This window comes from Haemorhous mexicanus, chromosome Z (assembly GCF_027477595.1).
Source record: "Haemorhous mexicanus isolate bHaeMex1 chromosome Z, bHaeMex1.pri, whole genome shotgun sequence".
Classification (NCBI taxonomy): domain Eukaryota; kingdom Metazoa; phylum Chordata; class Aves; order Passeriformes; family Fringillidae; genus Haemorhous; species Haemorhous mexicanus.
In genome coordinates this window covers 46,286,051-46,298,609 of record NC_082381.1, presented here as the reverse complement: position 1 = coordinate 46,298,609, position 12,559 = coordinate 46,286,051, and the positions used below count along the sequence as shown (strand labels likewise).

At 39.1% G+C, this 12,559-nt stretch overlaps 1 protein-coding gene across 1 annotated transcript in view; it reads right to left on the bottom strand.

The window, feature by feature from the left end:
- CHSY3 (chondroitin sulfate synthase 3) overlaps nt 1-12,559 on the bottom strand; it is a 131,696-nt gene that overhangs the window by 117,763 nt on the left and 1,374 nt on the right. The window contains exon 2 of the mRNA XM_059874153.1: nt 11,181-11,464. Within this exon, the coding sequence (XP_059730136.1) occupies nt 11,181-11,464 (284 nt within the window). The remainder of the gene's footprint in view (nt 1-11,180; nt 11,465-12,559) is intronic.

The following is a 12,559-nucleotide window of genomic DNA, read 5'->3' as shown; positions in this document are numbered from 1 at the left end:
ATCATTATTTGCTCCCCAAAGTGGAGTAAAAAGAAAAATGCCAACTTAACTGCAACTTAACTGCATTATACTTAAAAATACAAAAAAATATCTCCACACACACATATGTATATGCACACGTCTACACACACACAGAGAACTTCAACACCACGTCCAATTTCCAGGCAAAAAGTAATGAAAGAAGTCCTACTTGCGTGGATGAAACCCAGCCACAAACAGCTGATTCGCAATAGCTGTTTTCTAACTTTCCAAACTCAAAGGCAAGTCAGTCTGTTACTCCAACTCACCTCCTTCCAGTATTTCCCTCTCCTGCTTTGAGCATTCACACAATCATAGAATTTTCAAGGTTGGAAGAGACTTTCAAGATCAAGTCCAACCATCCACTCAGCACTACCACTGTAACCCATAAACCACATTGCTCAGCATCAGATCCAGATGCCTCTTAAACATCTCCAGAGACACCAACTGCACCACGTCCCAGGACAATCTGTTTCAATGCCTGAACACCCTAACAGAGATAACTTTTTTCTATTATCTAGTCTGAATCTCCTGTCTCAGCTGGAGGCCATTTCCCCTGGTCCTCTCACTGCAGGGACAGCAGAAGTGACCAACCCCCACCTCACTACAGCCTCCTTTCAGGGAGTTGTAGAGAGCAATGAGGTCTCCCCTGAGCCTGCTCTTCTCGTGACTAAACAAACCCAGCTCCCTTAGCCATTCCTCATAAGAGATGTTTGCTAGACCTTCCATGAGCCTTGTTGACTTTAACTGGTCAAGCTCCAGCACCTCAATGTCCTGGAGGTGGCAGGGGGGGCCAAAACTGGTGTGGCCTCAGCAATGCCAAGTACAGGAGGATGATCATGTCCCTTGTGCTGCTGGTCACACTGCTCTTGGTTCAGGCCAAGCAAGATGCCACTGGCCTTCTTGGCCACCTGGGCACACAGTGGCTCACACTGAGCTGGCTCTCAACAAGCACCCCCAGGTCCCTTTTTGCCCAGCAGCTCTTAAGCCAATTCTCCCCAGCCTGTAGTGCTGCAGGAGTTTGCTGAGACTAAAGGGCAGCACTTTGCCTTATTGAGCCTCATGGAGTGGTCCTTGGCCCACTGACTGAGTGTGCCCAGGTCTCTGTAGAGCCTCCCTACCCACAAAAGGATCAACACTCTCACCCAGCTTTGCACTGTCTACAAATTTACTGAGGGTGCCCTCAATCTCCATGCCCAGACCATCAATAAAGATGTTAAATAGGACTGGCATCAAAATCAGGCCCAGGCAAGCAGTTCTAGCAATCAGCCACGAAGTGGATTTACCTTCACTCACCACAATGGTCTGGGCCCAGCCATCCAGTGTTTTACCCATTAAACAGTCCACCCATCCAAGACATGGGTAGTCAGTTTTTCTAGGAAGAGTACAGCTAAAATAATAAAGCCACTGCTGTTCAAAACATTTTTCCAGCCATGAGTTAGGAAGTCAGGCTGGACAAGTTGTTAAGCATACTGCAAAAAGAATCTTAGCTCACTCAAGGCTCTCTGCCCCACAAAGACTGTATATCTTTTATATCTCACTCCCATGATAGAGCTGCCACCTTCAAGCATACATGTCAGCACCACAGCATGGCTAGGAATTTAAGATGAGAAAAGTGTTTATTCTTGGACTTAATGGACTAAAAACTAAGGGTAACAGGTTTGGAAGAGGGGACATGAGCACCAGCTTCCTATGGCAAGGATGGAGCAATGCCCAGTGCATAGTTTTGGTACAGAATTCTTTCTTAAAAGTCAAAATAATAATTTTTTTGCAAGGATGTAACAGACAGACTCCGTAACTCTAAGCAAGCCTCAAGCATTAAATCCACAAAAGAATTGCATATACATTTACACATCCCTCTTGGACCCCTCAGTACTATATTTTTCAAAATTATTTTGTACTGTTTGACCATATTTTCTATGGCAGTCAACTACACTCATTTAGGTGCAGTTTTTACCCCTACCAAATGATGAAAAAGGAAACCACAAAAATATAGCACAGAAGAAAAGGATGCAGAATACTAGCATCTGCTTTCATTCCATCTTGCAAGCCAGATTCATACCTAACAGATTATTTAAAAATAACAAATATATCAAAAGCATATAAAACTGTTTCATTTGCTGAGTTAGGCGCTTTCCTAAAAACTTAGTCATCAGCTGCATTTTTTGTAGCTAAATTCCCTGACTTCTGGAACTCAACTGCACTTCAGAAAATTTTTCCCCAAACTGATACAAAATGGCATAAAGAAATAATTCTGTTTTGTCATTATCAACAATAGGAACTTGTGCAATTCTAGCAGGTTAAGAGCTGGTCCATAAGATGGGCCTTTTCATGATGAAAAGTCATTATGATAATAGGTGGACTACAGTCTGCAGCAGTAAAGAAAAAGCTTTCAAGGAAGGCTAAAAGAAGCTATGTTAAATTGAAGGCAAAATAAATATACATACAGAACAGAAGGACACAGATCTAACTGGAAAGATAAATTTAAAACAAACTGAAAGCTAAATTCTTTAGCTTTACAGTAGAAAGACTGCAGTAACTACTTAGAATCACAGCCTATTCACCAAAGGACTTTCACTGATGCTCCCGGAAGCTTGGTTATCACCTAGGCACAAGCTTTAAACAGATGTGTATGTACACAGGCACATTTCCGTGCATGCAGAGTTAGCATATGCCTCATGTAGCAGCAAAGCCCACATATATTTCCACTGCATTGCAGCCACATATGCTGCTAAAGAAATGCTGCATTTCTTCAATGCATTTGTTCGTGCACCATGAGGAGCTCATTCACAGACGCTGTGCTCAGAAAGGACCCCATGAACAAGCACTTCTCTTATACCAGCAAATGCAGAGTCAAAAGAAGCAGTGCCCCTGGTGATCAGATTTTTGTCCTTCAGATGTTAACTTGCCCCTGAAATGTTTGTAAAAAATAATAATAATTTAAGAAAAAAGAAAAAAAAAAAACAAAAGCAAAACAGTTTAGGGACTGAAATGTTTTAAAAGCATGGCAGAGCACTTGAAAGCACTCCTGAAAGCATAAAGTCCTTCAAAGAAACAAGCACACACACACACAAAAAAAACCCTAAACCAACCAACCGAGAAGTCTACCATCCTATTTTAAACTTATTAAAATGAACAGTTTCAAGTTTCTAAATAAAATATCACAAACCAAAAATTAAAACCAAAAAGACAATCTGTCCAGTCAGAACTTCAGGTTTCAGCTTCCAGTATTCAACTGTATGGTTAAACCAACATACTACAGAAGACTTATTTTAAGCCTTTTTAAAAATATTTTAAAGTGTTCATCTTATTAAAGGTAAAACTTCAACCAATGTGTTGAAATTGTATCTCAAGAGTACCATGAAAAAGATAATGCAAATGTAACTCAACACCACTACATTTCAAAAAAAACCCTAACTCCTTTCCTAGGTTCATTTTAAGACTAAATCATACATAAAACAGCATTCAAGAAGCCTGTATCACCTACTAGGCTGCTTATCCTCCTCCAGAATTTCCTAAAATTATACCTCTAGCTCAAGATGTTCTTTATTTTCAAAAGTATATGAGTGCTTTAAAAGATTTCTTACAGGCATGCCAAAAATCTTTGCTTAGAGTAATACCCAGAAGCTAAAAATATTGCAGCAGGGGTGGAACTACACATTTATTTGCTCCCCTGTTCCAAATATGTACTAAAAAGTGACCAACCTGGCACTCATCTTGAGCTTAAATCAGTACCCAGCACTGGCCTGATGGAATTAAGTCCTCAAAGCTGGCAATTCTTGCTACAATTTTAATACATGAGGTATTCTTCAAGTATTTTGTGTTATTTCATGCAATGAAGTACCTAAATAAAAACACATTGCAGAGAATATGGTACAGCAGCATATGCTGATGATGAATTAATATATGCCTTCTCACATAAGAACTGAAAAGAGCTGGCAAGCCCTTTAGGAATAAGAACTGTAAAATAAAGCAAGAAGACTTTAAATGATCCAGCTACATTTTATGCCTAGTTGTCTACCTAAAGAAAACTTCCAAGAAAAATATAAAATGGAAGAGTAGATAGAAAGCCTATTTTTCTAAAAAAAGACATATCCTACTGTACTATTCCACTAGGTTTCAAGAGTACATTTAATAAGTTTTTATTTAAAATAATTTTTGTAACTCCCTCTGTTTACAACTTCCAGCCTCTCTCTTTTGTGAGCATTTTCTATTTCAGTAGAAATATGTCTTTTTAATCTCAAAAGATGTGAAGCTGGAAAGTCAAAGTCAGGAAAAAGTTATCTCTGTGAGATTTTTCTAAGCTGAGTTGAGAAGAGATACAAAGAATAACCCAGAACAAGTAACAAAACGCATCGACACTGGGGGTCGGGAGTGAGCAACTTGTGGACTATCTGTGTCTTTCAGAAAACTGAACACACTTTCAGTAACTCTCCACTATTCCATTTCAACTAACCATTCATTTTCAGAAAGGCTGAAGTAGGACAGTTTAACAAAACAATTAGCCAAAGCCAAATTACCACAATGAGATCTGTAAATGTGAAACACAGTTATTTTAGAACTTGTAGGAAAGAGAAAACTTTGAAAGCGTAGGTAATTCCGGAAATATCTACAGAAATGAATGTGTCCTGTGTGGTTAGGTTTACTTGATTTTAAGGTAAAGTAGAAAACTATTTCAGAAAAAAAAAAAGTAAACATCAGGGTTTCATCTTGCTTTGCTTCACAAATTCACTTAAAGTTGGCACTAATGCAGCTCTTCATCTGTTATTCTCATTTTAAAAATCAAGCTTATTCCTTGTACAGTAATAGGGCACTGTAAAGACTGATGATCTGTGAAGACTGGGTTTAAACGAGATATGTCTTACAACAGTTGTGCCACAATTGCATCAGCTCATGACAAACACTTTAAACACTTGAACACCTAGACTTCTGCACTAGACATCTGTGGAAGTGCCACCTAGATATATACAATAGCCCAAAAGTCTTAAGAAAATACTTCCAACAAAATTACAGCAAACTTGAGGAGAAAAATCTAACATGATTAGCTTCACACATTCAAAGACACTGACACATGGGGGTCAGGATACCCATATGCATAACTAAAGACACATTCCTAATAGTTTAGGAACTTTTTTTCTTCTTGTCTGTGGGATCCTTTGGTAAGTCAAACAATAACTTATTCTTAGAGGGAAAACTTTTAAATACTTGCTTTAAGAATATTCAAACATTTGCAACTGACTCAAAAGCCGCTAGCTAGCCACTCAGTCCTCCAAACAAAGGGCTGCTGTTGGATAAAAACACATTGGAAAGAAGGTGTAGCCACGTGTTCTTCATACCAGGGACATGAAAATATGCCCCAGAGTCTTTCAGCAGCTTGGTAACTCAGCACTGAGTGTCACAATTACACAGCTGTAAAACTCCAAAATGGCACAAGTAATATTTCCTTTTGGGGCAGGGCAGAAGGACAGGACACTAAACCCGAAACCAAGACGGGAATGTAAGAGACCTTAGCACTCAACCAGGTGAGAAATGGCCCTCCTAGCTCTTGGCTCCACTCATCAGATGCCCTCATACAGTGGACCACAGCCACAGGTTTGTGTGTTCTTCTGCACCTCTCCATGGGAGCTATGGGAATGCTATCCATTACAATAAGGACACCAGAAAAGGTATCTCCAACTCTTGCTGTTGTGCTGAGCCACATGAGGAAACACTTATGACCCAGGAATGACTCCACTTTCTCACTACAACGTTCCTCAACTTCCCAGCCAAGCTAACCATGACAGGATCATGAAGAGCTTAGAAGACAAGGAACCCCCAGGATTCATGAACCCAAGGGAGGTAGGTCCCTCAGGCCCTCCCCAAATTCCCCACATAAAAGAGCAAATGAATGACAGGAGGTTATGTAGAAAGCCATAGGAAAAAAAAAAAGCAGGAAATTGCACAGCACAGTCATGACTGGCAGCTCAGGTGAGGACCAGGCAGAGCCACACAGAGCAAGAGTAATGACCCACGCTGGCACCATGGTTAAAGCACACAGAAATACTGTACTAAAATAGTATGATATTTCTAACCAGGTGAGAATCACACAAAATAAAGAAATTTGATACATACAGTTAGCATCAATAATCAGAGAGATGTTGGTAACAAACAGTTAAGACAGCACATAAGCAATCCTGTATCAGAAAGTGTCCATTTATCCAAGAAGTTCTAAGGCCTCTGGGATCATCTGATTTCTCTTCATATACAGTCAGAGACCCCTACTGCAAGGATCCACTCTTCTATGCATTTTTATTCTGGCATTGCGGATGTTTTTTTAAAGTATTGGCTGCATTTATGTAACTACCTAATGACGCTGTACGAGTTCAACAACTTAAGTGGGGGTGGGGCATTGCTGCTTCAAGACTGATCATTTCAGTACCCAAAATGAGCAAAATATCATCCTATCATCAAAGGCACCCACATCTCTAATGCTTCTGTTCGGTGCAGGGTTGAACTCAAAGCTTAGTACCGATCTTCACCAAAGAGAGAGATAAAGCCTCAAATGACAGATTAAAATAAAACAGGAAGGAAGTCTTAAATTAAAACAGAAAATATAAAGTATTTTTAGAAGAAGAGACATAAAATGGTTTACAAAGTTCTAGTACCACCACAGACAGTCAAAATACCAATGCACTGTAAAGGAAAAGTTTCTGAGTACACAGCTTGATACAAAGAGGCATTTTCCCATGACATTTACTGCACTATTTACTGTAACTACTGGGAATCAACAACAAATAGGACAATAGAGAATTTTTTACTACATGAGACTTAGTCTATGGTTGTCCTTGAACTTTGGAAACACAGCGGAAAAAACAATGGGAAAAATAGATATATCATTTATGCAGACTACTTGTATGTACAAAGTATCGTATTTTCTTTCAACATCAACCTACACAATACCAAAGGAACAATACAGTATAGGATGCTTTGGAGGAAGGTAGTTTTTAACTCTAAAGTGAACACAGCAAGCTCTGGATTTGATAATCCTTATGAGTCTCTTCTACCTTAAGATACTGCATGATTTTCATCCATAGAAAGGGAAAAAAGGCTACAAAAAGAAAAGCTTTGCAAGCATTTGAATATAAGTAACAAATACATAAATTAATTGCCTTCAGATGTTTTATGCTGCATTTGACATTTTTAATTTTCTAAAAAAACACATTCTCTGATAGTACTTACACCCTGACAAAGTCTTCTTCAATTGTTATAGCCACTTATTTCATGCACGGCATTTCTTTTAGTCATTTTATGGAACTACACAATTAGATCTGTTCAAATCTGAGGTTATAAATTACAAAATGATCTTCTGAAACACAAAATATATTTTTGTGGGGTGGGGGGGAAGAAAGGGGGAAGGGAAGAAAGACAAAGCAATCAGACCTTTGTTTCAAATCATCGTCTATACTCAAATCCCTCTTAAACAGCAAAATGAAGAAGTACACAGCATCTCAGCTTTTTAGCAATATTTTTGTTTTAAAAGAATAGAAAACATATGACTCACTAAAATCAAGCTAATTTCTTCATTCCTTTAAAATAAAAACATTTGAAAGCTTAAAAACTAGTGGAAGAGAGTGATAGCTTGAAATACATATTTTGAAAACAAATCAAAAGGCCTTTTTAATCTTTAGTTTCTGATTTGGGGAAGCAGAAGATGCTATGACCTTACAAAAACGAACAGACTTTTTACAGAGTTACTTTGGACAAATTTGTCAGGTTTATTATACCTCCATCATTACAGCATCATCAAAACTAAGGGTAAATTAAAACATAATTGAAAAAATATACCAGAACAAGGGTAGATCTTCTGTAGAAAGAAAATGATCCATCCAAAATGCACTTCTAGCAGATACCTTCTCATGAAGCAAAGAAATGGACTAGATTTAGGCTACAGTTCAGCTGTTGCTTTCAGACAATCTGAATCTAAGCTGCTGTCAAGATAGCAATTTGACGCTTTGCTAGTCCTTTATTCCTGTCTACGACCACCTCTTTTTCTCCTGATGCTCATGCTCGGCAAAGTGGATTCTCCCCTGTTCCAGCTCACTACAGGGCTAGCCAAGTCCAGCAGAACAGGACAGCAACCAAAACCAGACACTAACTCAAGTGTCCTCCTCTTTCTGTCCTCCGTTTTTCACAAGGACCCTAAAAACACTGTCATTAGACTCCCTTTCTCAGCAATCTAATGACTAATTCTTTATTTAGAGTGGAGGGGCTCCATCAGCAGACACAGAGAGAGGCTCATCACCTCAGTCATCAGTCACTTGGTACGTGGGAATCCCAATCTTTAGACCTAGCTTCAAATCAGGCAGAACTAGAGTTTAACTCTAGAAAGCTGTAAACATAAGAGTGGCCTGCAGGCCCACAAATATCTTCTTTTCTTATTAATTCTTACAACAACAAAAAAAATTGAAATTAAAAAAAAAAAAACCAAAGTTGTTACCCTCTTTTTGTCAGCAAGCAGATTATGCATCTAAGCTACCATATGCTTCTGGCTAGCCCTAAGTAGCAGCAGAACAAACTCTGACAGACAGACAGTCAACTACACCCGCTAAGCCACCCAGCAAAGATCAAGCATTTCAGGTTTTCTCAGCAACTCTTTGACTTTCTCATCCAGTTCTTAGAAAAGAAATCTAGTAAAAAATAAGGCAGCAGTGATTCAACTCTTCCAGAGCTAAAAAGCTCCTATGAATTTTAATGTAATTGTTTCCAGCTTACATTGGTCTTCACAAATACATACAAATTATTTACCTTACTAAAATGAACTAAGTTCATAATAATCTTGCAGCTCAAGAGGACTCAGTTTATTACTTACATAGAACAAGAGGACAAAAGTGCAACTGGCTTTACAGGAAGTCCTGGCCCCAATCTTAAATTTTGTGCACATGTATCTGAAGGAATATTCCCGTTCTAGCACATAGAGAGCATTTTTTGATCTAACACAGGGATGAAAAAGCACACAGAAACAGTTTCAGTGCCCCCGGTAAAAATACCACTCTTTTCACCAAATAATCTAGCAATCTGCAACACACAGATCTGCTCAGGTGGAGTATCATACTTTTGCAGCACAAACTATGCCAAAGAACAAATGCAGCTTCTCTTGCCAGACACCTCATTTCACTCCTTCCCATCTAAATAGGTTTAATACTGGGATAACATCCTAAGCAGCTTTGTCTTAATCATCCGCATTTTCCCAAGCAGTTTCTGCACTGGCAACAGAGTCAAAGATTCTTCAGAACAGACAGAAATACTGGTCAGAAATTAGTAGGGATTATTGCAATACTCAACACACTTTTTCTTCTATTCTTTATTAAATAGACCTAGGTCCTTCAAGAGCAACTGACAACCAAGACTGGTGTCATTCTATTCCAGATCCCATACAAGCATGAGTTTTTTTCAAAAAGTTTGTTTTCAGGCCTCAATCCTACCATGAAAAGCAGAGCTTCTGGACAATCATATAAACCAGTCTCCAAAACTGTATTTTTCTGCTCCATCCCCCTTAAGATCAGTGCCTGGAGCCAACATCTCCTGACATTTAACATCAAAATTAATTATAACCAATAATTGACAATATTATCAGTTTTCTTCCACAGATTTCTCCCCAAGTCAAGCCATAAAAACAAAACCAAAACCCCTTCTGTGATACAACTGTCAAGACATAATCTTAATGCTGCCCCCTGATACAGATCAGCAAGCAATACGTGCCCATAAGGGCTGGAAAATAGCTTTGTACAGACACAGCCCAAACCAGAGTGTACAATTAGGCTGCAGATGTACCACACAATCTGGATGTCTGATCAGAAACCACCAGTCCTATATAGTTCTACATGGATTTGCATCAACACCACAAATGCCTTCCCTTCTCTGCTAGAGCAACAGGTATACTATTTCACAGTAGCATTTACAAAACATAATGAAATAGGCTCGAAAACCATCTTTCTATTGTGAAGTAGATTGCCCCTCTAAGATTCCAACCTAATTAGTACCAAGCATGCAGCACTTTCTTTTGTTCACCTGTTTACATACACTGTAGCCTAGCAAACACATTTACAAATAGTCACCGTTCCCTGAGCCATTCAGAAAAATGCTATTACACAAAATTATTTTTTTTGTGACTTTTTGACAGTAAATACCACATAGCCTCTTTCTTTGGCCCATTTAAATGGATTTTTCCTGATTAATGAGGGAGTACCATAAGAGTAAGCACATATTAATATTAAAGAAACGGTCAAAATAAGTGAAATAATACTCATCATATTAGGTTTCACCCTTTACCCTTTCTTGTAGTTGTAAGCTCAGCCTATTTTTTTTTTTATGAAGAAAGTCTTGCAAATAAGCACAATAATTCCAGAAAAACCAGCATGAATTTTAATAATGGCATTGCAGATAAACTTTTTGGATACTGCAATGGACCCTTATTATGGTAGAAAATGCTACTACTGAATGAAGCAATTTATTCCTAAAATTACTTTGGCATAGGAAAATTTATTACACTGTACATCTTCTTAATCTATGTTAACACATCTGTGCTAAGAAAAACACTATTAAAGTTGTATCATAAAAAGGCAGTGGAACAAATTTCACTTTTGAACAAAAAAAGAAAAAAAAAGACAAACCCAGCCAAACAACACCTATTTCTGCTTTTGTAAATAACAAACTCGAATAAGATACATCTGAGTAACTAAGAAAATACAGGCCATTCTTCAAATGCTACAATGTATTTTAAGAGACTGAGATGCAGAGCAAACAGATATGCCTCGTGCTTACCCAAACTTGAAAAGATCTGCTTAAAACAATCTGTCCTGAACAGTATATATATCAAATGCAACAGCTTGTTTTGAAACCCTCTAGGTAATGCTCTAGCAACTTACAGCATAGCAACGCTTACAATATGGCTGCAGTAAATTGTCACCAATGCAAACTGTAAGACTCAAGTAGAACTAAATATGATTACTGCAATATGCTGTGAATGTTTTCCTCTCTTTTTTCCTTACAGTCTGCAGTTCACTTCCTGATGCGAGCACTGGAAGATAATTAAGGTGGAAAGAGATTGCAGATACAGCTGCTTACCTAGTAAGATGAAGAACTCTGTAAACAAATAGCACGCTGCAATTTATACTGTCACTTACCTCATAGGACCAAACGCACTGAGTTCCTCCAAACCTCCGGACACACCTGCCCACTTCCACATCCTCATGAGTGGTGTACATTTCTCGAAGGCATTCACCTATATGTGGCACCATCCTCCGGAGAACTTCCCGGCTGAAGATCATTCCTGGCCCTCCCATGCAGAAATTTTCTCCAGGCTCTAGCCCGAGTTTTCCGAGTTCTTCAATATTACCCAGACCAGTCTGCCCCAAATACAGAGGTTTACTGCTGTTCAGTGAGCGAAGAAACTCCTCCAATTTTTCACCTGAAAAAAAAAAGACAAGATTACTGTTATTTCTCTGACTACTCTGCCAGCCATCTCTTTTCCTGTACTTCAAGCTTTTATAAAAATGTAACAGGTACCTGAGACTGTCAGAGGAAATGACTTCCAAAGCAATATCCTAAACCTCACAGAAAACATCCTTGGACAAGTTACCAGGTTTTTTTAAATTAACATTACAATGACATTTTCCTTCCAGCCAAGCTGGAATATGGTCAGAACTTAATTTTCGACAGTGAACTTGTTCTGTTAATTTGGACAATACAGTTCCAGGCTGGGGAGGAAAGGAAGTGGATGGAAACACAAGGTAAGATTTAATAGATTAATTTTTGAAAATACCAGAGCCAATCCAGGTTTGATTACAGACTAATACCTGGAAAGAAAGTAAAACTCTTGTTAGTTTCAAATAGTTCCAGTGCTACAATGGTTATCATCACTTAGCTAGTTATTTTAGGAAAATTTAATATTTATTTGAAATTAAAAGATTCTGGATAGGTTTAATTTGGTACCATGTAATCAATTAAAGAGAGGTTCAGTACATCATCGAAATGGGCTTAAAGAAAACACAACTTTAGCCTGCAACTGAATGTATATACATATATACATGGGTACATCTGCAAATATTTGACAGGTGAATGACAGCTGATGAGCAGAAAGGCTATTAAACGATTCAAAATTAAGTGACAAACAGGGAAGGGCACAGCGACCACCAATGAACTTACAACAGTGTAAGCAACCAAGCTCACAATCTGGGCTTATGCTTTCAACTTCAGCTTCCCTTGCCTAAGCGCGGGACACGGCATAAACAATGCCAGCCTCAAGCGCAGACCAAAGGGAAGAAGGTTGCAGAACATCAGTCCTAACGGTGCTACGAAACTCGCACGTGAGCAGGGCTGGCGCTTCCCGGAGGCGCCCGCTGCACTGAACAGCAGCTTCACTTGGAGCCCGCGGCGGCTGCGCTCGCCCAGCCCAGGGTCGAGGCAGAGGGGGAGCTGGTACCGGTGACAGCAGCGCTCCCCAGGAGTCCGCACCGACTCCACCAGGGGCCGGGGGAGGCACGACCGCCAGACACCCCTGCAG